This window comes from Fukomys damarensis, unplaced genomic scaffold (genome assembly GCF_012274545.1).
Source record: "Fukomys damarensis isolate Sample0158 unplaced genomic scaffold, DMR_v1.0_HiC HiC_scaffold_1, whole genome shotgun sequence".
In the NCBI taxonomy this organism is placed as follows: Eukaryota; Metazoa; Chordata; class Mammalia; order Rodentia; family Bathyergidae; genus Fukomys; species Fukomys damarensis.
The window spans coordinates 5129660-5156083 of NW_022900913.1; the positions used below are offsets into that span (position 1 = coordinate 5129660).

Here is a 26424-nt window from a genome sequence, read left to right on the forward strand (position 1 = left end):
CCCAAAACCCAAATGGCCAATCAAGCCCAGTGCATCCCCTCAAAACATGCAAAGCGTGCATGTTTCAAAATCGGCATTCACTCTAAAACTTTTGAAAAACATATCATATATTCTTGTCTATGATTGGTTATGTAGCCACACAGAAAGATGATCATATGGTGTAAGACCAGTGTCATGCTGTTACAGACTGGTGATGTGTGGACATATAAATGGGAATTAAGATCCAGTGGGGAAGAAACAGACAGTGTACACTTTGGAGCTGCTGAGCTTAGAGGAATGACTTGGCTTTGCTTTAGAGTTCCGGGAGGCAGGCTTATGTTTGCTCAGTAACTCAGGAATGGCTGGGGGATTCTAAACTCTCCTGTTAGACTATTGCTGAGGTCCAAGCCTCCCTAACCCGCCTCTTTTGTGTCACAGGAATTAACCATGGACCTGTGATAGCCGGAGTCATTGGTGCCCAGAAGCCACAGTATGACATCTGGGGCAACACCGTGAATGTGGCCAGCAGGATGGACAGCACTGGAATCCTGGACAAAATACAGGTGGCGCAGTCTTCTCTACTGTCTTACTGGTCTGTCCCCTGGGAACCAGCAATAAGTATGAGCGCAGTGATAATAATCATAATCATATGTTAAAACTAATTTTTCAAAGGTAAATCTTGGAATTTACTCAAACCTTTTTTACTGCAGAAATATAAGTTTCTGTATTATTTTTTCTTTTATGTGTAACTTTCTTTGTCCTACAAGTAATAATCTCTCTTTTCCCCATCTTTTTAGCTTAGCCCACATGTGCAGTACATAATGTGTCCCCTCCTTGTGCAGAGCAGGTCCATGCACATAACACATCTTTGTTCCTTTGTTCATCCCGTTTCCCTCCCTCCATCTCTCCACCCCCTTTCCAAGTGAAACAGATCTATCTCCCTACTTCCTATTATCTCTTCTCTTGTGTTCTTTATTTATAGTTTAGGTACCTCTTATAAGAGAACTCACACAGTATTTGAGCTTGTGTGTCTGGTTGACTTCGTTCAACATTATGGTCTCGGTGCATCCACGTACCTACGGATAACTCACGTTTGTCTTTTTTAGAGCAGAGTAGTACTCCACTGTGTGCAAAATACCATGTCTGCTTTACCACTCATCTGTTGATGAACATAGAGGCTCCTTCCAAGATATAGCCATTATGAATTGTGTTGCTAGAAACATGGGTGTACCTAGGTCGCTGTAACGTGGTGTCTTTAACTCTTTGGGGGAAGATACCTAGAACAACACAAGGTTCTGGTATGATAAAGACGATGGCACCTGTGTTAGTGGACCCTCTGATCTAGCAAAGATGCACCAAGCAGTGTAACAACCCAGAGCATCAAGTACAGGAGCAGCTTCCTCCTCTCTTGTTCCTTCTCAGCCCTGGCACCTGGCAGAGGTTTGCGGGAGAAGTGGATCCTACACCCCAAGCCCAGACAACCTACCCCACCCCAGCTTTCCCGGAGTGCGGGTGGGTGTCCCTATGCTTGGCAGAAGGCCACACACAACCTTGCCTGTAGAATTTATGAGAGTCCCACCACCCTTCTTAACTTGTGTAGAATGCCACCCACTCCCCTGGCATTAAAAATGGAGTTTTCGTTATGCTTCTGTTCACTCACCTCTCTCCAAGCTGTTCCACCTCATTTGTTATGGGAAGATTTATTCCAGTGGCCTTTCTAGACCACAGCTTTGATTTTTATGGATCGACCAAACATTGTTTCTTGTTTGCCTTCTTCCACTCAGATTATTAGTCAGCCAACAGTTGCTATAAAGAAAGCAAAAGTCCAACAAAGAGAAGGCAGATAAAGAAGAAAGCAAGGGAAGAAGAGAGGAAGGAGCAGGGGCAGCTGGCTCTGCTCTGAGATCCACTTCCAGTGAGCCGGGAGTGCCTCCCTGGGGTGCTGAGAGGTGGGGACTCCTGGATGGGGCCCTGCGGTATGCAGCATCCCTGGAGCCCCCCCCCCAAACCATCCAGAGGAGGAGCTGTCCAGCACTTGGCCTCCTCATCCGGCTGTGTCAGTGCCCGGAGGCCCAGCAATCCTGGACATCTGGGTCCACTCGGTGGGGAAGACAGGAAGCCCAACCATGGTCATCCCTCCACTTGTGTCCCCCCACACCCCCACACATTCCAGACGTGGATAGTAGTTTTTATGGTGCTTTACAGGTCTCCGACCAGTTTTCCAGCCCTTGGGTAAGGATCAAAATCACCTTGAGAGAGGGGGTCTCTGAGAGCAGCCCCTCCTGGAGATCCAGGTCCCCCACAGAGCAGGGTTGGAGATGAGCTGCTGTCTTGTGTGTCTAGGACATTTGGCCTTCTGACCCTCCACGCAATGCCACTGAGGCTGTCTTCGTGCTGTCTGACCTGGGATGGAGAACAGCAGACTCCTGCCTGTCAGAAGCAAGGATGTCGCAGGCTGAGATGCCCTGAGCTCACAGCCAGAGTGGCCGTGGCAGTTTCCTCCAGGGACCTCTCATTTCCACGTATACACAAAAGCGGTCTCAAGGAGCCAGGAGAGTAAAAATATAATGTCTAGGTCATGGAAAAGCTGCTCCTTATAAACACCATGCTCCCTAAAACCTGGGGAACAGTGCAGAAAGCCCCCAAGATGGCGTCCCCAGATGGGAACAGTAACAACCAGTGTCTTTGGGCTCCGTGGGTTCCTGCCGCTGCCCTTTCACAGTGTTTTCTCTCAAGGCCTCTCAGCACCGAGCTGTGGGCACAGCCCTGCCACTGCACCGTCTCCCCAGGCAGCATCTACACCACAGCCAGCCCTGCGTCACAGCACCGGTGCATTGTGCCCGAGCTGCTACACTGCACCAAACGTGCCTAGCTTAGGTGTGTGACCCACAGGCCTGTGGGGCCAGGGGTCACCCATGTGCTGTGACAGCCATGCCAGGGCCCTGGGGAAGTGAGAGAGATCCCTCCTCTGTCTGTCTCCCATGATTCTCAGGTAGCATCAATAGGAAATACTTCTCTCCCTCCCTCCCGCCCTGCCCAAGGCCCAGGCCCCTCCTGGGGACTGTCGAGGAGGTCCAGGGCCTGGCCATCCCCTTCCTGGACCACAGCTGTGCACTTGGCAGGGAGAACGCCATCTATAGAGACACCTGCAGAAGAGCTTAGGCAGGCCAGGGCCTTGGCCCCTGTGTACCCCAGGCCTGGTCCCCTAAAGAGGACACAGCACCCACTCCAGCCGGGACAACAGGTGGCTGAGCACACGTTGCTTCTGCACGGGGGACTCCACTGCCATGTGACCCGGGGCTTGAGTGTGGTCACCCAGGCGGGGTGCTGCTGTGAGCACATCACCCCAGTGCAGTGCACAAGGAGACTTTCACCACCAGCCTAGAGGCCCCTCTGCCAACGACGGCACAAACCCCACCGTTCCATTAGTCATAGGTCACTACCTGTGCGGGACACCTAGCGACACAGCCGTCGCCGAAGCTGACTGTGCTTCTCAGGGTGCTTTCTCCCATCTAGCTAAAAAGAAATCTATTGTTAATATTTTACTCAGTATTTCTTGAAATGGCCCCTACAACAATGGATATCACCCTAAACCCCAGCATTCCAATGTCATTTTGATTTATCTTTTTTTCCATGTCTCTTATGTAAATTCACAAGTTCGTGTGGCTAGTTCCTGGATCCAGGCTTAATTCTTCTTTTGGGGGTGAAGTGGCTACACGCTAGCTCACCCGTATGTGTGATGCCACTGACGGTGGCACCATGACTTTCTCAAATCCGCCGAGTACTTGAAAGCTTAGGTTGTCTCCAGTTTTTTGCTATCCCAGCACTGAGTTAAACATTATTGTCCTTAAAAACCTTTTCTTCTGTGGATGACTTTCTCTTTCCATCAACTTCTCAGGAGTGGAATTACTGGGTCAGGAAGCATGCAGCTTTTTCTGCTCTTTCATGGGCCCTGCGTGGGCTGCACTGACTCCAGTGCTAACACTTGTCCGTGTGTCCACACACCCCACAGGTTACAGAGGAGACCAGCCTCGCCCTGCAGACGCTCGGATATACATGCACCTGTCGAGGCATCATCAACGTGAAGGGGAAGGGAGACCTGAAGACGTACTTTGTAAACACCGAGATGTCGCGGTCCCTTTCCCAGAGCAACATGGCATCCTGAGGAGTCGCCCTCTTTGTGGCAAGGACACTCCTTTGGGGAAGGTACCACGCACTTTCCGACTGCACCTTTTGTCCCTCGTCTCCGTGTGCGTGCTCTGTCCCGTCCTCCAGAGCCTTTGCAGACTAGTTCCTGTGACCCAGTGGCAACTGTTTGGTGTCTGACGTGTGCCCAGATCCTTCTGCCACTCGCACTGTGCTTACTCCTGAGCAAAAGGAGAATGGAGCGTGTCCTAAGCAGAGCATTCGCAGAACTGACAGAGAGGAGAAGTGAAGCAAACACAAATTCTTAAGGCAATAAAACTGGGGGGTGTATATTATCTTCTGGTGCATGTTCTTTTCTGGAAAATATGGTAGCTCGCCAAATGCATCCGCTAGTCTGATATCCAAACACACAGTACTTGTGAATAAGTTGATTCGGTTGCTCCACGTGGAGTCCGTATTGTCACCCTGTGTCTCGTTGCCAGTGGCCACCCGTGGCTCCCAGCTGGGACCCGGGAGCATCACCTTGCTCCGTTGTGTCTCGTGCCAGCAGCATGTTGCCATCCGTCACCAGAGTTAGTCCTGACCACCTAGGACAGTTTTGTACCAAACTCATCGATGTTTTACTGCCATTTGTCTTTTGTAAGGTTAATTCATTAAAACTTTTATGTACTTTGCTTTCTAGTGCCTGTATCTTTTATTTTCCTTTCTTCTTCTTTCTGCTGAAGTTCGCTCCCGAATGAAAGTGTGTTTTCCATCGTTCTTCCTTTGGCACACTTGTTTCAGAAAGAGCCCTCCCTGCAGAAGCCAATAGGGAGGTGACCTTGAGTCATTCAGTTTGGGACAAAGTTGGTGACGCACATAATGGCTTGATGTTTCTAATGCTTTGGTTTGCATTTTGGAATCTCTAGAGATTCTTTGGAAATATATTTTAGCAGTGAAAAGATTCTGCACAAACTCCAGAGTCCCTCTGCCCCCTGGGCTCCTGTCTACAATCATACTTCCTGCGAACTAGTGGACCAGGACTCCCTGAGAATGATTCGGAACCAGCTGTGTAGTCAGGCATCGGAGCAGTGTGAGCTAACCCAGAGCAGCTGCCATTCGTCTGAGAAGGTTAAGAAGACACAGAGCTAGTGTTTATGCTTTTGTCAACAGAAGACCTGGAGGGAATTTTTTCTTATCGGTCCAATTCTAAAGTTGTTTGGTGTTTTCCCTTTTCGCGGAAATTCCGCTTTGCCAAATGTTGAAAAATAGAACAATCACATGTAATCTAATATTTAAAAGCAAAACTGCAAATAGCCTTGTGGGGCAAACTCTGCTTCTCTTTTAGCTCAGGGCAGGCATGTGTGAGGGGCAGAGGATTCTGAAGTCCTGCCGGGAGCAGCTCAGGACCCAGAGAGGAAGGACTGACTGGCCGTGTGACCTGGAAGGTGCCTCTTCGCTCCTCTTAGGCGTGTTTTCCCCGATGGCTCACGGGGTTGGGCTGTGAGTGGTGAGCTAGTGAGTGATCATGTCAGCCTGTTCCCAGCGGGCACACAGGCACGCGGGTGCTGCACTTGGGCCCTGACTCAGAGCTGTGTCCTTTGTCACCCAAGTGAGAATGGAGCCTGACTTGGTCAATTTTCTCCCTCAACTAGGAGACTTTTTATCCTGTAGTCACAACTCGGCATTGGTCTAAACACACCTCACTCGCCAAAAAGAGTGATTGAAGCAACAAAAATACTAAGAGGGCCTTTCTTCTGCCTCTCACTCAGACCTGGGCTGGAATGCCAAAGGACTCCAGTGAGCCCAAACTGTGTGGTTTGTAATTCACAGTGCTGCTCACCAGAAGCGCCTGGCAGGTTCTTCTCTTCATGCACCCTAGGTCGCCTTCGGTCACCTGCTTTGGGCGACTGACCGAGTTCTCTGAAGCGAACTTGGGTCTGCAGTGAGAAGGACCGGAAAGGAGTCGAACCCCACAGTTGTACATCAGTCTGACCAGATGACAGAGAGCCTTGAACGCTTTGTCAACACCTGGGCCTGTGTAGCATGGTCCCTGCCAGCAGCCCCGAGGGCACCGAGCACCGGCAGAATGCAGACCCCGGTGGGCGCCAACTCAGATGTCCCGCCCAGCGCCTGTCTGCTTTGGCTACCAAGTTCCCCGGGGTGACCCAGATGTCCTGTCCAGCTCGAGATACCTGCATTTGACAGTGAGGGGACAGGGAGATCTAGACCGTGTTTGAAGGGTGACAGTGCTCAGTGTTCACAGCGAGGGCGGAGTGGAAAACGGACTGTTCCGCAACATAGAAGGAGTCACCCCTGTCAGGGGCAACTACAGTCCCCCCTGTGAGCAGCAAGTGAGGATCCAGGGCTGACCGTGCCCCTCTGCCACCTGTACCCTGCCACAGCCCACAGGAGAATCCCTCCAGGGCTCCTTCACCTTTAGCCTTCTTTCCTGGAAACCCCTTAAGTCCAGTTCCCTTAAAACTCCCCGGTTTTGATCTATCAGTGCAGAGGCAGCTAAGTCTGTTGTCAGTCTCTGTTACTCTTCTCTCCAGCTCAGTGGGCTTTCTGAAGGGAGCAACCTTTCTGGTTTTCTGTGCTCTACATACATCTACTTATCAGGAAATATAACTGAACAATGGTAGAAATTTGTTCAATGAAAACATCCTATTAACATTAAAGTATCTTCTCTTTAGCCAGGAATGGTGGTATAAGCCTGTAGTTGCAGCTACATGGGAGGCTGAGGCAGGAGGATCATTTGGGCTCACAAGTCTGAGTCCAGCCTGGGAGAATCTTTCTCAATTAAAGAAAAAAAAGTCTTCTCTTTGATAAGATGGCTCCAATGGGCACCCACTTACTGGCTTTCAATAGTAAATGTCAGGATGCCAGCAGAAATACATTTCATTTTTTTCCTGCCTGATGAATGTGGTATCTTTTGAAACCTTGCCCAATCCCACCCCTGCGTTTTAAAAATGAGCAGTAGGTTAAGAGTGTTGGGTCTGACTTAAAGTCAAATGAAAATAATTTAGTTTGATATAAATTTATTGAAGCCAACTAGAGATACCTTTCTGTTGAAACCTGTACTGACTAAAGAGTAATTTATACAAAGTTTTATCAATCCAGATTGTATATATATTTTTATTGTATTATTGGAAATACGGTTATAATGTACCCCAAAACAATTCAAATAAACTTTTGGTGTTTTTTTTTTTCTACAAAAGGCATGTACACTGCAAAAACATTTCAAAAAATAAAGAAATATTTAGGAGTCACTCAGCCTTGAAACTGCCAGCAATCAAGTACTGTGGGTCCTTAGAGGATCCTCCAGCAGACTCTGACTCAACAATAAAGCCAGTGATTAAGGACGGCACTGAAATTAATTAGATCACTTGCCCATTAACTGCTAAACTGTGGGAAATTGAATCATGGTTGATGAAGGATGCTTTCTTCCAAAGGATCCATCCGTTAGAAACACAGCTGATACATTAGCACTGCAGTGAATTTCCAACTCTCTGCAAAGCAGACATTTCTGAGTGAAAAACAGCTGCTTCCAAACAGAGGAAACCATTAGGAAGTACAGCCTCGGTCTGGGGTGCAGCCCAGAGTCACAGCATAGTGAGTACTTAGTATATGTGGGACCCTGAGTTCCATCCCCAGAACAGGGCCTGGGGGGGGTCACACTGCAATGACCTGGAGCCGGGACACCCACAGTGCCCCCGGCTCCACCCCTGGAGCTCACTGATTCTAGCACAGACTCACTTTCATTTGGAAGTTCCATTTTAAAGATGAGAAAATGAAGGCCCAACTAGACCAAATGATTTGCCTTAGACCACAAAGGAGAAAAGGCAGAGGCCAGAACTTTCCCCGAGTCCGTTGAACCCCCAAACACAGCCTCTCCCAGGGCCTCTGGCAGCTTCTCCCTTGAGAAGTGACAAGAAGCCACCATTCTCAGAGCTGTCATCCAGGCCTTTGTGAGTCAGACCACTAGGGAAACAGATGCCTCGTCCAGGTTGCATCTTCCCTCCCCGTGGAGAAAGGAAGGAGTCGGGGCTGTGTGTTATCAGCATTTCCCTTCACTGTTAGCAAAATTGCTTCTTCCCACTCTGGTGGCCTCCTTGAGACAGTGAGACAAAGACAGAGACAGTGATGAGACCAGCCCAGCATCATGGAAGGGAACCATGTTTTCCTTTTATTCGGGTGCTCACAGTCAGCCCCTCTCCAGTGTCATTTAATCTGAAATGAGTGCAGGTAAAATCCTCTCTCCACAGTCTAATATGTAAGAAAGGTGTATGGCCAGGTTTCTATCTGAGACAAGCTGAGGGAAAGCTGTGCACCCCCTACTGTGAGATGCGACTCGATGTTAGGAACAGGGTGTGGGTGCCATCCCTCCTGTGCCACCGCACTGCCCCGCCGGCCACGAGGACTGCATCAGGCTGGCGCAATGTGCCCGAAGCCAGGCTCCCTGATGCTGGGGATGTCGTTCTTCCTGTAGAAGTCCGCCTGCACATGGTTCACACGGCCGTAGCCCCGGTTCAGGGGCTCAATGGGGTGCTGGATGTGCTTCCCATACACGGAGGACGTCAGCACCCCCACAGTCCTGGCCTGTTCCTGGGGAGAACAACAAAACACTCTCAGCACCCGTGTTCACCAGCGTGGCGGATCCATCCACCTGTCCGGGTTCGTCCACACACCTGCGGGCTCCTCTCAAAGGAGAGCAGAAGCTGTCCCCTCTGCCCAGCGGCCTCCTGTCAGTCAGAGGAAAAGGTAGGATCCTCCACGACGCACCCTCTGACTTCAGACTCCTTGCTCCTTTGTCCAGTCCCTCCACGCCCTCTCCCGGCCCTCCTCCCGTCAGCTTTCTTTCCCCCTGCTACGGTTCAGTCCTAACCCGTCCCCAGAATGTTCTCACATGGAAGGGGATTGAATCACGCAGGCGCTACACACATCAGTGGATCCATCCACGGAGGAGGCAGAGCTGCAGATGCCATGAGGAGGTGGGGCCTGGCTGCAGGGGGTCCCGAGGGTGTGACCTGGGAGGGTGGATTCTTGTCCCTAGCTCCTCCCTTCTCTCTCTGCTTCCTGGCTGCCACAGGGTGAGCAGTTTACCTCCTCCAGGCCCTTCCACCAGGCCGTTTCTGCCTTGGAGCGACTGACCATGGACTGAGCCCTCTGAAACCATAAGCCAAAGAACCCTCTTCCTTTACATTGTGGGATTGTGTTCCGGTGATGACAAGAGATAGCTAAGATCCCTCCGAGCACACGGGACAGTTTGCTCCAGCTTTCAGAACTCTGTTCGGCCTATCTGCTCTTTCTGGTCAGTTCTCTGTCCTGCGCCAGCTGGGGCCTCCTACACTCCTGGAGTATGTGGATGTCACAAATATCAGTCTTCCATGCATCCCCTCCCCTCCTGGGACACTCCTCTTCACCCTCACTCCTCTGTCTCCTTGAATAACTCTCTTTATCATTGCCTGGAATAGGACTCAGTGTTTCTTTTATTTTTGTCTCACTTGTGGGAAAGTCATCTCCAGAGGAGAGGACCTGTGCTGTCTCCTTTATGCTCAGTGGTACCTGGGAGTTCATGCTCAGCAGTACACACATTACACATACGTGCATGAATGTGAGAGGCAATAAAAAAGTAAGTGATGTCAGCCTCATTTTTCTCATGAGGGAAGCACTGACCTCCTTTCGCTACAATGGGATGCATTAACAGGAACAGAACTAAGAGAAAACAACCCAGCATCTACGGCCTTAGTGTAAATACTTCATGTTGCCTTCATCCCTTAAATGGATGAAGCGTACGGAGGATCTCCACGGGGCACCCTTTGCAGTGCTGCTGACCACACCCAGGGATCGTGCCTGCCCCTCAAGTGGCTTCCTACTGGGTCACAGCCCTCTCCCTGGTTCCCAAACAGTAACAGGCACAGACGAAAGCATGAAGACCCAAACAGAAGCCTTACCGGAAGTTTCTAACTATGAAAGGCTGCGCATTCAGCACCTGACTTCTACTAAGCCTGCTGTCCTCACATCAAGCTCCGTGAACATTATGTTTGGAGAACAGAAAGGCAGCAGAAGGGCCCACCCCAGAAGGCCGCCAGGCTAAGGGGAGACGCCCCCTGTGAATCTCTCCCTCTGCCAGACCCTGGCCTCCTCCTCCTGGGAGACTGGCTAGCTGTGCGGGACCCCCAGGAGCAGCTGCCGGTAGGACAGCGCCCCCTTCCGGAAGATGGGGGAAACACAAAAGAAGAGAGACCCGTGGGGGTTACAGTGGTTCAGGGCCAAAGGGGAGAGATACCCTGGTGTACGCAGTTTCCACCGTCCTGGAGACACTGTGACAGCCAGGACTCAGAGGTTACTCAGAGACCTGACTGATCTACAGAAAAAGCTTCTTCATTTTGCTGTCCTTAAGTGGGTACACTGTATCGGACCAAAGAACAGAATGAAAAGCTAAAATTAACACACAATGACACTATAAAATAGGAGGAGCTATAATAGTAGCTTGTTCTCAGCTTCTTGGCACAGTAAGATACAGGTGAACTGCTTAAAAAGAAAGATACATAAAGCAGTAGAACACAAAATTAAATGTGTGTACACACATTACAAGATACACACGTGCACAGCCACACACATACTCATTGAACAATGCACACAGATATTACACATACACAAACACATGTGCACACACACAGGCACTTACACATATGTGAATGTGTGCACACACAGGGATATTGTTAGTATTCTATCTTACTCTCACCTCCTCATTAACATGGAGGCCCAGGCCTTTTGCATGTTCTCTGTCATCTCTGTGCAATTTCTGGTTGTAATCTAGGCGCCTCTTAAAGATGCAGTCATAGAGTGAAACAATCCCTGTCTGGGAATAAAATAGAAAGGAAGCCATGGTTAATCTGAAGGTTGAGCCGCTGGTGTCCTGTGGAGCCAGGATGTGCAGTTTCCTGACTGCAATGTGTAGGGAAAGGACCCACACAAAGCAGGTATGGCTGTGGCTTGGAGCAGGAGGAAGCCCGGCCCCACAGCCAGAGCAGGGTGCTGAGCGTCTGGGACCAAGCAGGGACATTCCCACAGCACTGTCCTCATTCTCTCATGCCGCCTCCTTGACGGACATGGCCCCTCAAGCTCTCTTCCTGTCTCACGGTGACAGCTCAAATCTTCAGTGAGAATAGTAACCGAGTCTTGGTCCATTCTGTCCACAGTGGAAACAGAGTCCCACAGGCTGGTGTATGAACAGAAGTTTTCTAGGCACTGGCAGATTCCAGTGAGAGATTCTGCTGAGGGCTGCTATGTATTTCAGAGCTGGCAGCTTCTCTCTGTGTCCTCCCATGGGAGAAGGGGAGCACAACGGGTGCTGGAGCTCCCCCAAGCCTCTTCTGTAAGAGCATTAATCTTGTTCATGAGTGCTCTATCCTCGAGGGATCTGAACACCACAATATCAGGGGCTGAGTCTCCACATAGGAAAGTGGGGCAGGACATAAACCCTGAGACCACAGCAAGACTTTCTCTGACTAAGGATGCATGTGTCTCCTTCATTTAAGAAAATTTTTTTCTCAAATTATATAATAAATTTGTGTTGCTTTGAAACTTAACAGCACGTGAAAGCTAAGGTGACATAACCGAACAGAGATGTTAAGTTGGTAGCCAATATTCAAATGTTTAGCATGAAAACCTTCCCTTGAGAGACAAAAATATTTTCTTTAATCACATGTGCTAGATAGAACCCTTGGAAATTCCCTTGTGTGGATATGCACTCTCTGCACATTCACATGTTCCTGCCTGTGTCACACACAAGTGCCCTGCACAGCTGGATGAAGAAAATGACCATCAGCATTTGTCTCATCTGTGATAGCTCCAGTTTTTTTGGTTGTTGTTTTTTGTTTGTTTGTTTGTTTGTTTTTTTGAGACAGAGTCTCACTATGTAGTTGAGACTGACCTGGAACTCACTATAGCCCAGGCTGAAAATTTTTTTCTCAAATTATATAATAAATTTGTGTTGCTTTGAAACTTAACAGCACGTGAAAGCTAAGGTGACATAACCGAACAGAGATGTTAAGTTGGTAGCCAATATTCAAATGTTTAGCATGAAAACCTTCCCTTGAGAGACAAAAATATTTTCTTTAATCACATGTGCTAGATAGAACCCTTGGAAATTCCCTTGTGTGGATATGCACTCTCTGCACATTCACATGTTCCTGCCTGTGTCACACACAAGTGCCCTGCACAGCTGGATGAAGAAAATGACCATCAGCATTTGTCTCATCTGTGATAGCTCCAGTTTTTTTGGTTGTTGTTTTTTGTTTGTTTGTTTGTTTGTTTTTTTGAGACAGAGTCTCACTATGTAGTTGAGACTGACCTGGAACTCACTATGTAGCCCAGGCTGGTCTCGAACTCACAGCGATCCTCCTGCCTCAGCCTCCTGCGTGCTGGGATTACAGGCGTGCGCCACCACACCCGGCTTCCAGTTTTTCATTTCACTTTTAAAATAATAAGTCCGCCTTGTTTGGTGTCCAGTAAAAGAAGGAATTCACGTCTCCACTGGTCTTCGATCATTACCCACTGAAGCAGACACGGCATCTGTCACTCCTGTTGCCTTAAATCCAGCACTACACCCTGCAGGCCTCCCAGGATTGGGGAGCATCACATCTCTAACTTACGCTTGCTTGCTTTGGCTCTTCTCACCACCCCCCATAGTGATGCAGAATGATCTGTTCCAAGCACAGGACAAGAAGGAAGAAATGAGCAGTGAGCTGATACAAGACACATGTTTGGTGCGTGGGGAGACACCGTCCTCACTGACCCATCCTGCCAAGCTCCTGGCAGCAGTGGGAACAGCCACGGTGTGAACAGAGCCCCGCGGGTCCTTCACCCGTCGCTCACAGATGATCTTCCAGGGGCAGGACCCTGGCAGGGAACCTGGGACGCAAGTCAGAGGCGTGACTATCCTCGGGCAGCTGGCCATCCTGTGAGGGAAGCAGCAGCACCCCTTGGGATCCCTCCGGAAGGTCCGAGGGCAACACCAGGTGATGCGCTTACTCAGACACCGCTGGAGCCCCGGGCTGCCTAAGGCCAGAGCCGCTGTGCTTCTCAGAGGGAGGGGTGACCTCCAGTCCGGGACCGCAGCTCTGGCCTCTGCACCGCTGCTGGTGGTTTAATGTGAACAGGAGCACAGACCTCTCACGTTTCTGCGCACTTACAGGCGCAGCTGCTGGGTAGGTCGTTCCCAAACTGCTTGGCCTTCTCAGCTCTGGAAAGAATACTTGAAATATCCCAAGTGACGCATGAAAAGCCAAAATCAATGGAGAACTGATACACTGTTCGGCATTTAGCACTGTGAAAACTGCCTAGCTCCTTGGGGCTTCGTATGACAGATGATAGTAATTCCGTACGGCCCGAAAATGAGCGAGAAGGAAAACCCAGAGATGACCTGCTACACCCAAAAGCAGGAGGAACATGTCACAGAGCAAACATCCATCACTTTGCCCGTGAAATTAGACCTTTGCTTATCAAATAAACTACATGTTAAAAAATCTTTTTGAAGACATGACAGAGGCATTTCTGTATTTTTAATACATAGCAACGCAGACGTCTGTTAATGCAGAAGCCGGCGAGCTGCAAGCCTGCACAAGCTAAGCACAGCTTTGTGGGGTGAGCCAACAGAGGGCCTTCTGGGACCCAGAGAGAGTCCAAGGGCACCACCCACCCTGTGGAGATGGAGGTCTGAACTCCGCAAAGGCAAGGGGCTTCCACAAGGAAATGTATCACGGCCAGATCTCCCCCACCGATGTCCAGAGCTCCTGGACAGGCCCAGACGGGGCCAGCGTCGAAACGAGAATAACAATGACTCGATACCCATTATAATAGAGGACGCTGGGTTCCTGGTCATAACCCAGGTGTTCCCTGCACTCTGGGGTTGCTCCTCACCTGGCTCATCCTGTACCAGGGAGGGCTGTCGGGAGAAGACCCAGTGTGCAACACGATGATCAGGACTCCCACGCCTCCGAGGCACCCTCTTCTCCTGCACCCTGAGAACCTTGTCCCCAAATGGAGCTCACTGGCAGCCACCACAGGCCACACCCTGCTCTCCGTGGTTGAGCAGCCTCGCCGAGGTCAGTGGAGCTTGATCAGAAGGGCACAGCACTGAAGTCCAGAAAACAGAGCTCCTGGAACTGCCTGGGCTGTGCCTCCTCCTGCCACGCCCTCCTAGCCAGTAAGCCTGGCCCTGCTGGGGTCCTGGCTTGTCCTGGGGAGAAGGGATTCAAGGAGAGAAGAAGAGAGAGGGAACGAGAATGTGCACTAAAGGGAAGCCAATGCGATAGGCAGCTTCAGACAAGAGCTGGCCAACTCTCTCCGTCCTCCTCAGAGCTCCTAAAACACGCAGTACCTGCTGCGTAGAAACAAATCCACGGAGGGGAGTGTGTTACTTAGCTTTTCATCACTGTGACAGAATGAATACCTGCAAAAATCAACCTAAAGGAGGAAAGATTTGTGTGGGCTCACAGTTTCAGGGGTTTCAGGTTACAACAATCAGAGAATTAGTTGCCAAGCACCAAGTACATCTTAGTCTTTACGGGGAATCTCTCAGCCGCAGGGTGTGGAGAGAGCAGGCTTTTGGATAACTTTGCTTTGCACGGATTTTGCATATTCAGAACTTTCTAGAGTGAAAACGAATTTTTCTCTCATTGAAAATTAAGAACAAAAAGGAAAAATAAAAGTCATTATGAGGCAGGCAGTCCAACTGAGAAAACTGACTGTCCATTTCCAATTTCTAATCAAAATTACAGTGCATCTCTCCTGGATTTTAATTATTACTCTTCTTTTTTCTTTAATCCCTCTATGGCTTGAAGCAAAATGGGATTAATAAAAACCAGCTAGGATTTAGATGCTATCGCAGAACAGCATCTGAGTTACTGGTATTTTTGCAGGTTAAAGCTTTCAAGGAATTACTCTATCTCACACATGATGCTGCTTTTCAAAACAAGCAAAACTGAAAATACGCATTTTTTCCTTGTGATCCCTCTTCCTCGTCCCTTTGTGTTTTAGCATTGCTGCACTGGATCCTGGTGCTGGATGACCTGTCATGAGCTCTCTCGGTGACCCCACTCCCTATGCTGAAAGCTTCCTGCAGCCTGGGCCCAGATAGATGCGGCTATGGAGCTGCAGCTGGGTGGTGGGGCCTCAAGGAAGAAAGTAGGTCCTGCGGGTGTGGCCTTCATGGGTACAAGAGGACCCGGGCTGTCCTCTCTGTCTGCCTCCTGCCCACCATGAGTTGAGCCAACTCTCCCACATGCTGTTGCCATGATGTTCTGTGTCATCACAGACCCAGAAACAAGTTTCCAGGTGACCATGGACTAAAACCCCTGAAACCATGAGCCCACACAAATCTTTCCTCTTTTAAATTGATTTTTGTAGGTATTCTGTCACAGTGATGAAAAGCTAAGTAACACACTCCCCTCTGTGGCCAGTTGTAGGGAACCGATTAAACACAAGTTCCGAGAGATGCCCCAAATGGGCTCTCCTCAGAGGGCAAGAGCGGGCCCGGTACCCAGTCCCTCGGCGTTCAGGTCACTTTTTCCGAAGTGCATCCTGGTTCGCCTTGACCAACATGGAAACCGGGCTATGACGGGACAGTGCTAATTCCCTCTCTTCACAGAGCATGGTGCTGCCACCTCCACACCCTGTGCCTTTCAGTCACTCCAGCCAGTAGCTCTGCGCGATGCCAGGGCGGAGACACTCTCGGGGCGGGGCCAGGGAAGGAAGTCGGTTCTGGGGGCGGGCTCTGAAGTGCATTGGGGACCTGGCCCCTTCCCTTCTCCCTCAGCCGCGAGGTGAGCTTCTTCCTTCTACCACGTCTCCCCACCATGACCTCCAGTCTCATCATGGACCGGGAAAGACAGAAGGGAAACCTCCCCAGTGAACCCACAGTAGTTTCCCTTGATTCATAGGTGTCTCACTGTATTTCTGACAAACCCAGAGTTTCTCCGTGGGAGCTAAGCAGTGTGTGTGTAGCTCAATCAGAATATTTGCATGAATTTCAACAGCATTCAAGATCCGACACCTCAGGGGACTGCAGTTTATCAAGGACAAGAGATGAGCACGCTTGAAAGGACTATGCTCAGCTATTCACTTTGGTTTGTCTCTGGGAAAGATTCTGTCTCTTCTCCAGGTATATCAGTATCACAAGCTCCGGGAATTTGTACAACTTTTCAAATAATCACACTGTTTTATCCTTGAACTGAAGTCAGTAGACCTCCTCTCTCTGACTGGTGTTTGCTTTACAGTATGGCTGTGCCCTGACCCCCAGGGCTCTGCGTCAGTCTCAGGGGCCCACTGGGGCCAAGGAGAGACTGCATGGTCAAAGGGCCGATTGGGTCCCTCTTCTTCTGGGTGGCAGAATGGGAGATGGTGTGGGCATCACTCAGCTTTCCTGTGGCTGAGACACGGTACTGGACACCACCACTTAAAGGACGAGAAGTTCAATTGACTCAGTTTCAAAGACTGCAGTCTGTGTTGAGCTGCTACGAGGTTGAGGGCATGGCGGAGCAAAGGTTCCTAGCCAGGGAGCAGAGTGGTGGACAGTGCCAGAGAGGGACGAGCAGGGACCAGATAACTACCCACACTCAGGACGCACGATCTAGCAGACACTCTCGGGAACATACTCTACTCATCCGCTAGTTCCTTCCTGACCCAGTAAAGGTAAGAGGTCAGGATTAAGGGTCACCGAGTGGAAGCCTCAAGGGGCAGGAAGACTGCATGGAGACACAGTCAGCCCGGGGCTCAGTGCCAGCATTTCACACACGCAGAAAGAAATCAGCTAATGCCACCAAAGTAAAGTGAGGCCCGGAGAGAAAGCTTTCCTCAAAACAGAACTTCCCACACCAGCACCCAGGAAAGCAGAGTATAAAACATAAAACCCCTCCGGCTGTTTTTTTCTTTTAAAGCTTAACTCTTAGACTTTGAGGAATTTAATCAAAACCTTCATAAAAGGGCAGTCTCCTTTGACATGGCTTTTCTATTTCAGCAGCAGAAATGCTGTGCAAGGCACAGAAAGAAAAAAGTAATTTTACAACGCTACCGAGCAACCACTGGGACCCTATTTTGCAGGGAAATCGCATCGCCAGAGCCTCCTCAGGAGCAGTACCAGAGCCAGGCACATTTTAGCTGGCAGCCTGAGAGGACAAATTTGCCTTCTGATTCAGGGACGTTATCACTGAGGCTTTACAGAAGTGCTCAGGCTTCAGTGCCTTAATTCCATGGGCTCCCTGGGCTGGGCTGTGTTCAATGATTAGGAGGAACGGACTGATGCTCATGCTTTCTGCCCTCACTTGTGTGAATCTCTGAAGTGACTGGAGGTCAGCGATTATGACTTTGGCTACTGGGCTCACCACATCGTGAAAGGAAGGTCAAAATGATCACCAACAAAATAACAGTAGCTTACTTTGTGCTATTTTGCACTTGTTCATTTACTTAAAAATTGTTTTCCAGTGTTGGGGATTGAACCCAGGGCTTCGCACATGCTAGGCACGTGCTCTACCACCTACCCACACCCTGGGCCAGTTTGGAACATTCTCCTCAGAGCCCGATGAAGCAGACACTGTTCATCTCACAGAAGGACAGGGCCATGCCGAGCATCTGTGAGCTGGACAGCTCCACAGACAGGAAACATGGAACCAGTCGCTTGCCCAGGACTTCAGCTCGTATCAGAAACTGACTGCTTTGCAAACTACAGTCATAAACTCAGTCTGTTCCTTCTGCTACAACACAGTACCACAGACCAGGAAACTTCTGAACAGCACAAATCCATTTCTCACAGCTCTGGAGGCTGCAGGATCCAAGGTCACTGCTGGCACCTTCAGTGGTGTCCGGTGAGTGTGCTGCTTCCGGCCCGCAGATGGGGCCTTCATGCTGTGCCTAGGCGGTGGGAGTGGTGGGCATCACTTTGGGTTTCCTTTTGCGAGGTGATCAACCCAATTCATGAGGGCTCGCCCTTCACGGCCTAAGCACCTCCCCAAGGCCCACCCTGCAGTGCCATCCCTTGGAGGTGAGGCCAGCTATTTATGAATTTGGGCATGCACGGTGCAGCCGCCAGACCACAGGCCCAATGGAATACTCAGAGAGGTTTCCACAGTGCTGAGGCCTCAGCGAGTGTGTCATACAGAATCTGTCCTCTCAAAGGGACCTCAGGGCTGGAGAATCAGCTTCTGGACACCTGTGGCTGACTGAATACCAGGCCAGATCGCATCTGGGAGTTCTTCACTGCCATGGAGCGCCAGCTCGGCCAAAGGGCTTGGAAATGTCTTCTGTTGTTCTTGTCGCTTTGAAGAGTCTTTGTGGAGGTGTTAACGTTTCTATTACATTGTTTTCTTTCATGAAATACTAAGGACTTCAACACTTGAATTGGTCTGCAGTCCCAGCTACCAAAACTCTTTACTGTTTCCTTTGTTTCCCAAATCCCCTTTTGCATTGATTTGTCCTTTGTTCTGTCTCTGCCTTCCAGAAGGCAGGCCTGTGTTAGAATGCAGGCAGGCAAGTTTTGCTGTCAAAGTCCACCTCATTACTTTCGGCTTCACAGGTCCCACAGTCTCTGTCAAAACTACTCAGCTCCATGTGATAGCTGCAGGCAATCCAAGACAAATGGCTGTGAGGCTGGGTTCCAATCAGACTTTATTGATGAAGTCAGGCAATGGGCTGGATCTGACTCCGAGGTCTGAGTTCTCTCCCTGCATTAAAAGGTGCATTTTCTGCACCCCTCTTCATCTCCTGGGGGCTGGGGCTTAGGTATTTCTGTCCCTTGGCTGGTTTGGCTCTGAGAAGAGAAGCCAGTCATCAGATTGGACCCGCTGGGCTCACATCTTTCCCTTTCCCCTTTGCATGCCTTTCCACCTGCTTTTTCCAGGGTCCCCAGGTATGCTGGCAGGAAGGGTGAATCTACCCAGTCTGAGATTCAGATCAGCAGGGCCATGAGCTCAGAGTCCTTGGTGCAGTTCTGCAACCTGGCCTTTATCTTTAATAAATAAGTATCTCAGGCCCCACCTGCTTAATCTTCCACCCTAGGTTTTCATAGCAGGAAGGTGGTATTTAACAGGCCTCCTCAAAGTGGCCAAAATTATTATCATTGTATCTAAAAGCCAAACACATCCTATATTCTCTCCATAAAACAGTGTAGGCCTTGGAGTGCCTTATTTTTGGCTATTTATGTGATGTTGTGCCTTCATATATGATATGTATATATATATCATAGACTTTAGCTGTCATATAGGCATTACATTAATAAAACATAAACCTTATTTCATCAGTGAAATCATTTGAAAACAGTTTGTTTAAAATATATTGCCCAGCGGAGAGAAACGGGGTCCTGCAAGGAAATTGGTAGCCAGAGCTTTAAACCCCACCCTCTCTCCAGGAGGGTTGGCTACCAGGACTGTGAAGGAAGATCTGTCAGACAGTATCCCCTCTGCCCCTTGCCTGCCCAACCTGCCATGAGGCAGGAGCAGAGCAGTCAGACACAAGAGCCCCTGGAGCAGGCTGGGCCATGTGGGTGCCATCTCCATGTGCCAGGGCTGGCAGCACAGACTCCGGTGGCACAAGTGTGTGGTCGCATGGTTCCAGCAGCCAGGGGTGTGAAACCAGGGCCAGCAGGGTGGGCGGCTATGGTGAGCCATCACGGTGAGCCTTGACATAGGCCTAGCCATGATTGAACTTTGAGCCACCTCGCCGATAGCAACGGGCGAGTTCAGCTGGTAGCAGATGTAACCCATAATGGTTGTTATTGTTTCCCTCTGGGATGTGTGGGCCGGCAGTACTCTCGCTCCCGTGCAGCTCTTGCTCCCATGCAGCTGAAGAGTATAAATGTTTACACTTTTGGTTTCGGTTTCAGCCTATATATACCCGACCCTGAAAAATAAACGGGGCCTTACTGCGGTAGAGCATGAGCCTGGAACTAAGTTCGTGAAACTGCTCTCCTGTTGTTCCTCCCTCGGGTTTGGGACCTGCTGGCAGGATTCTGACGTTGCGGCTTGCGACAGGCGGCCCTGAGGTCGCCCTTGGCTGGTCCTCAGCTTTCCTCCCGTGATCTCCACATCATCTTTCCTCTATGCGTTGGTCTCTGCATCTCCCCTTTGCCTACGGACAGACACCAGTCACGCTGGGTCAGGCCTGCCCTAGCCTGACTCTGTAGAGATGTGATTCAAGGTTCAGAGATACGGAGGATTAGGGGTCCAGGACACCTGCCCCCCCAGGCCCGTCGGTGCTGCCGGATGGAAAGGGTTCTCTCTGGACTCTAGGACTGTGGTACGGAGGAGGACCAGAATGCATTTTGTGGGAGTAGCTCACTCACCTTGAGGGACTCTGAACACCTCCTCTGGGTCCCTCAGCCCCTGGGACAAGGAAGATAAGAAAGGCCCATTCCCCAGTCATCCCGGCAGGCTGAGGGACCCGTCAAAGCCCCTTTGCAGCAGTGACACCTGCGCCCTGCATCCTGAGCAGCAAGACACACAGCAACGATGGGATGGTGACGCTACAGGACCAGACCACCACCACCGACAGCGAGGTCAGGAATTGCTGCTTCTGCTTTAGGAGGCCGCAGGAAATGTGCGAGCCCCTGCCGCCTTCCACACGCCCTGAACCCGGAGGCCACGCCCAGTCCGGCGGACTCCCACGTCCGGTCCCCCCCTCCTTGCCTTCTTAGCTTTGCAGGCTGCAGGGGTTCCTGCCCTCCTGTGAAGCCTGGACACCAACTTGGGTCCCGAGTCCCCCGCCGTCCAGCAGGCTCCCCGGGTCCACCCCGGGCCCCGCCCACCTGGCCCGGCCGGCGGTAGTAGTTGTGCTCCTCGGGGTCCCGGCGCCGCGGCGGGATGTAGCTGAAGGCCGACAGGGCCGAGAGGGGCAGCGGCCGAGGCCGGCCCCGCAGCATGGCGGCCGTGATCTCGTCGTCCTCTGGCTCGTTTTGTAGCTCGCGGGTGTCGGAGTCCATCGTCCTTGCTGCGGCTAAGTCCTAGACCAGGCTGCGGTCCGCGTCTGACGTTGCCTGGCAACGGCGCTGGATGGAGCGGGGCGGGAGGAGCGGGCGGGGCCACTTCCAGTCCCTCAGGCCACGCCCGGGTGCAAAGCCTCGGGACCACCCACCCCCTCCGGAGGGCAGGGCCCTCCTGGCCCCGGCTCCCGGTGTGGCAGCTGAGGACAGGGCTACCGGCGCCCCGGAGCTGGAGGTGCGGCCTGGAGCAGCAGGCGGTCCACCCGAGCGGCCAGCGCTGGGAGGCGGAGCGGGGCTCGGGATCTCCCGGGAAGGATGGCGGAGGAAGCGGCTCTCCCTGCGCTGTGGGCTGGACTCCCCGCGTGCCGTCACCTCCCAAGTGGGACAGCCGCGTACCTGTGGGGAGCTAGACGGGCGACCCCGCCGCTTGGGCCGGGCCTGGCCGCCCTCTGCCCCTGTGGCTGCTTCGTCTGCTGCCCCTCGCACCTCGCGGGCCCCTTCCCCGCTCCTCAGGGTGGGAGAAGCCTGGCTGCCCGGGACACGGGCTGTGCAGGCCCCAGGAACACAGGACAGAGGGGCAGTGCTGGGTGGAACCGTGGGAGACCGGTCCTGACTGTTCCATTCCGGCCAAACAGCTACTCCCGTGGTCCTGTGATGCATTTGCTGGGGTGCGTGCCTGGAATACAGGTAAAGAACACACCTGAGTGAGCGAGCTCAAGTTCGTCGCACTTATTCTGTGCTGGGAAAGGGAAGGATGAAAGAAGCAGGAGAACGAAGGGTCAGGGCAAGGACGGAGTTCTGGGTGACAGCACGGGGTTCTCATCAGCCGCAGCCGCGACGTTCAAGGACTTTGTTCGTGGTTTCCTCTCGCACTGCCTTGGCCTAGGTAGCCCCGGTGCACACTGCGATCCTGAACCCCGGACCATGGCCTGCCCCTCCCGAGAGAGCCAGGGCTTGGCTGGTAACCCTGAGCCCCGGGAACTCCGGAGGTGCTGGGTCCACACTGCAGCTGAACACGTGGGCCATTTCTCTTGACATTGGAGCCAGAACGAAGCTGCGGAGAAACTTGGTTAGAAGTCCATTCCCTGTCTATGTGAGACAGGGAAAGACAAACCAAAGGAGGCAGTTGTCATTTCTCAGTAGCTGTGACTTCAGCACATCTCACATGGCATATGCGATGTCTACTCTGTGTTCTCCTGAACTCAGACTTTTTTCTTTCGTGCATTACTAGTTTGGACCAGAGTCGACATCCTCAGCCTGTTTCTGTTTTTTTTGAGGCAGGGTCTCACTGAGCTGTAATCCTCCTGCCTCCGCCCTCCAGAAGATTGGAATTACAGGCCTGTGCTACAGCTGAACTCAGCTTTTGAAGCTGGGAAGCCCCAGCTAGCTTGTTATGCTGGCTCAGCCACTTAACTTCCACTTCGTTTTCCCCTCAGCATGGCCCATAGTAAGAGGGACAGGCCTATTTGTACTCCTGTTTGTACCTACCTAAGAGGAGGTCAGCTTCCCAGCAAAGTTAAAGGACCTTGGAGTCAAGGGCAGAGGCCTACAGAACCTGTCACATGAGTTTCCTGATCCAATTCTGTGCTCTGAACACAGAGGGCAGACAGGGAAGACATGGGCCATCTGAACTGACCCGTGGGCAGGTACAGTGGCCCCTGGGTGAGCAAGTGTGTATCTTATTTGATGCCTTCTCCCTAAAGACACCAATACTGTGAGCAGATTTGCAAAGCATGTTTATCATCAGGCTCTTTAAGTAGGATGACTCACTTAATGGATGAAGTCTCTATGGTTAGTAACTTTAAGCACTAAATTTATGAGTTAAAACTTTGAAATGAAAATTTAATTCTGCTCATTTATCTTGTTGATTGTGAAATAAAAATGAATGTGATTTTATGATTCCTAAAATGAAAAATGCAAAATACTGACAGTACCAGCAGTGAGCACACCACCCACCACCTTGCATGTTATGGCTGTGTCTAGATGTCTCCCCAGAGCCTCATGCCATCATGGGCGGAGCTTTCTGGAGCTGGATGGATGGAGTGTGCATGTGAGATGCTGGGACTGATTCAAGGTTCCATGCTAGGTTTAAGGGCTCCCCAACCTGGGTGTGAGTGCTACCCACCCTAAGGGCGTGTAGCCTGGATACAATTTAAGGAACAGAAAGAGTGCAGCTGTTGTCACTCACTACTTTGCCGCTTGCTGCCCTCCTGCCTTCCCCCTGCCATTAACTTTCTTCTCTGTGATGCCCCTCTGCCAGGCCACCCTGCCATGGAGCCAGCTGAGTATGGACTGAAACCTCTACAAACTTTGAGCCAAATAAACCTTCCTCTTTCAACTTTGGGTTTCAGGTAATTTGTCTCAGTAATGAGGCAAAGTAACTAAGACATGAGTACAGGAGCCAGGGGTCTTTGGAGAGAGGTTTCCTCCCAGCTCTGGGACAAGAATGGAGCCAAGGACATTCTGATCCCCCCCAAGAAAATTCAAAAGCTAATGACAAGGTCAAAAGGACAAAGGGCCAACTTGAAGGGCACCCCAGCCCACAGGGGATAATTTAAGTCAAAAAGAGAAATGCAAAGGATTGAAGCACATCATATATATGAAAGTTCACGAATTCATCCACATCCCAAACAAGCAAGCAATTGACTAGATGAATACTTTATAATAAAAATTGATATGAAGGCATTTGCTTTTTTTGGTGTAAGCCTTATTTTAGGGTACACAAATAGTTGATGGGAAAATTATTTTTCTTTCCTTTTTGGGCTTTTTTTCCTCAGTACTAGAACACAGAGTACATCTTCAGCTGTTTTTTGTTTTTAAGTTTTCATTTTTTTGTCATACATTTTATTAAAGATTGCAAACATACATAACAAGAAATGAAGATACTAAATTAAAATGTCAAATATACATATATATGACAGCAAAAAAGGATATGAAATAAACAAAAATTTATGCAACACAGACTGATAATCCAAATACATTATTAGTTTGATATGATCTTCAAAAATTACATGTTTTCTCATTTTCTTTTTGTATAATATTTTTGAAATAATGTATTTACAAATAAAGTTACATTTTATAGTTGAGAAACTGTCCTCAAAATTTTATAATTTATAAACTCCTTGGTTTTATTAATTTGATAAATATCATATGCTTGTTGATTATATCACTTACATTTTCTAACAAAACTTCCCACAGAAAAGAAATATATTTGAAATCCAAAAACAAGCGTTCACATTTTTAAGGTCAGATTTTTCTGTTTCTATTTTATTATATCCCATACTTATTTTTATTATATTTTTATAAGCATAATGATAGAATTTAACACCAATACATATGTAATATTCTTCCCAAACAGATGACTATGAATTAAATCAAGCATGTAATTTGGAGAAATCATAAGGTTGGCAGAGAAACTATCGATATGCCAAATGTGCAAAATCCTACCACATTCATGACCATGTTTCTCATTTAATAGTGTACACATATGTGTAAAAACATATCCCCCCCACATATACACAATACATATTTTCTACAATACAATATATACTTTGGTATAAAACAGTGCAGCGATGTGTGGAATGTTTGTGATTTGTGTGATTTGAGAAAAATATCATCTTTGAGGCAGTTGGAGAATTTGTAGTATGTACCAGATACTGAATGATATTAATGATTCATTATCCATTTATTTAAGTATAGTTGTGAAAAATTTACTTAAAAATTAATACCATTTTCAGTAGAAAATACGTACAAAGATATATTGATAACATAACAAATAAGTTTTCATTTTGAAACAGGTTTGCTAAGTGGCTAAGTTTCCCAGGCTGAGCTGGAATCTGTAATCTTCCTGACTCAGCCTCTCAGAGTGGTGAGATCACAGGTATGAACTGCCACACCTGGCTAAAAATTCCTCTTTGTAGACAAATAGAATGACAGAATTAGAAAAACATTTCACATTTTTTTTTCTTTGTGATACCTGGTGAGATAATGAATCAGAAGATGCAAAATCCATTCTAAGAAATGTTGGCGGGAAACCCTGGTCAGACAGAAGACGCCAGCGATGCAGGAGCTCCTCATTCTTAAGGAGCATCACTAAGGGGGACAAAGCAGCGTCAGAGCTGGAGGGAGGAGGACGCAGCTCATCCTGAACGTCCTTGTCGGTGAAGTCCAACCTGAACTGAAGTGAGCCTCGGGTGTAACTTTCGGTTTAACAGGGGTTCCAGCAGGTAGAGGAATGAGATGGACAACTGCGTGTCAGCAATGCGAGACCCTCTAAGTTTTCTAACGCAGTACTAATGCTACGAAAAGCAGAGGGGCAGATGTACGTGGTCATAACTGGAAGCAGCGTGTGGCCTTTGGGCCCGGATCCAAACACATCAACAAGTTATTTTTCAGACAGCAAACTTAGTCCACGGATTTAAAATCAGGGAGTGATTAATTTTGATAGTTGTAATAATGGCTGAATGGTTAGACAATAAGAAAAAAAGTATTTCTTAGTTACAAATGCATACTGGAATATTTAGGATAAAATGAGAGAGCTTCAATGTCTCAAAAAATGTTCCAGTAAAAAAAACAAACAAAAAAAAAAGAAACAGGAAAAAGGGGAAAGAATAGATGAAAATGATTGGAAAATTATGGTAATTTTTCACGCTATAAAGAGACTCATGAGGATCCATTCTACCATTCTTTCAACTCTTGTATGTGTTCATAGTTTTCCATAATAAAAGTTAAAAACAGTAGGACTATTAAGAGTTATTGTTTCTGGCAAACACCAGAACCAAAAATATCCATTCAACCCACAAATACTGTGCATTATATGCCAGAGACCGTGGGAGGTATTGGTGAGAGAGATATTTGTTTCTTCTGAGAGACATCTTACCAAGGCTAGAGAGGCACATTTTCCTTTGGTGGAGCCCAAAAGCCAGAGAAAAATGAAAGTTAAATTTTCCACCTGGTTCAGCAAGAGAGCCTTCACCTCAAATCACCCAGGGGCTTCCAGAGAAACAAAGGCACAGACGTCGGTGTCCTTGCAGGCTTGGGGAAAAGGGGTCAGTAAAACGTGGTGAAGGTGGGCTGCAGAGATGGAGCCCAGTGGGGTTGTACAGAGCTGACACTAAGCCAGGTCTGAGAGGTGGATTCAGGATTCTCAGAGGTCCGATCAGCGGCACACGTTTGATCCTAAAGTTCTATATCTGAAGCTCCTCCATCAGGCTGGACGCTGAGGCCCCTTCCCTGAGTCAGTGTCCCTCCCGCCTGCCTCAGATTTCATAGGCACTATCAGGATGTTCTATTTCAAGGATCAGATTTCAAACAACCCAGGGTTCCGGCCAAAGTCCTCCTCG

At 49.5% G+C, this 26424-nt stretch overlaps 3 protein-coding genes across 4 annotated transcripts in view; 2 read left to right on the plus strand and 1 right to left on the minus strand.

Moving 5' to 3' along the window:
* Window positions 1-6863, plus strand: part of Adcy2 (adenylate cyclase 2) — a 371910-nt gene extending 365047 nt beyond the window's left edge. The window contains exons 24-25 of the mRNA XM_033758687.1: window positions 418-542; window positions 3992-6863. Of these exons, the coding sequence (XP_033614578.1) occupies window positions 418-542; window positions 3992-4144 (278 nt within the window). The 3' untranslated portion in view covers window positions 4145-6863. The remainder of the gene's footprint in view (window positions 1-417; window positions 543-3991) is intronic.
* Window positions 6864-8051: 1188 nt separating this feature from the next.
* Window positions 8052-21160, minus strand: CUNH5orf49 (chromosome unknown C5orf49 homolog). Its single transcript, XM_010641572.3, has 3 exons — window positions 20909-21160; window positions 10856-10972; window positions 8052-8712 (listed from the first exon to the last, which is right to left on the minus strand). The coding sequence occupies exons 1-3, from the start codon at window positions 21080-21082 to the stop codon at window positions 8533-8535; spliced, it is 471 nt and encodes a 156-aa protein (XP_010639874.1). The 5' UTR covers window positions 21083-21160; the 3' UTR covers window positions 8052-8532.
* Window positions 21140-23761, plus strand: LOC117283308. 2 transcript variants are annotated; one of them, XR_004514298.1, is made up of 2 exons: window positions 21140-21769; window positions 23434-23761. XR_004514298.1 is itself a non-coding variant. In XM_033755986.1 (2 exons), the coding sequence occupies exons 1-2, from the start codon at window positions 21398-21400 to the stop codon at window positions 22311-22313; spliced, it is 717 nt and encodes a 238-aa protein (XP_033611877.1). In that variant the 5' UTR covers window positions 21371-21397; the 3' UTR covers window positions 22314-22941. The 2 variants fall into 2 exon arrangements, 1 of the variants encoding a protein (XP_033611877.1); XM_033755986.1 differs by lacking the exon at window positions 23434-23761 and adding an exon at window positions 21969-22941 and having other exon boundaries at window positions 21371-21769.
* The last annotated feature ends 2663 nt before the right edge of the window (window positions 23762-26424 follow it).

Excerpts from the sequence above, each read along its gene's own strand:
- CUNH5orf49 (XM_010641572.3), bottom strand. The coding sequence starts at position 21,082 with ATGGACTCCGACACCCGCGAGCTACAAAACGAGCCAGAGGACGACGAG. Across the intron at positions 10,973-20,908 it reads ACTACCGCCGGCCGGGCCAG|ACAGGGATTGTTTCACTCTA; the intron begins GTGGGCGGGGCC and ends TTTTATTCCCAG. Across the intron at positions 8,713-10,855 it reads GCCTCCATGTTAATGAGGAG|GAACAGGCCAGGACTGTGGG; the intron begins GTGAGAGTAAGA and ends TGTTCTCCCCAG.
- LOC117283308 (XM_033755986.1), top strand. The coding sequence starts at position 21,398 with ATGGCGGAGGAAGCGGCTCTCCCTGCGCTGTGGGCTGGACTCCCCGCG. Across the intron at positions 21,770-21,968 it reads GGTGCGTGCCTGGAATACAG|GTAGCCCCGGTGCACACTGC; the intron begins GTAAAGAACACA and ends GCCTTGGCCTAG.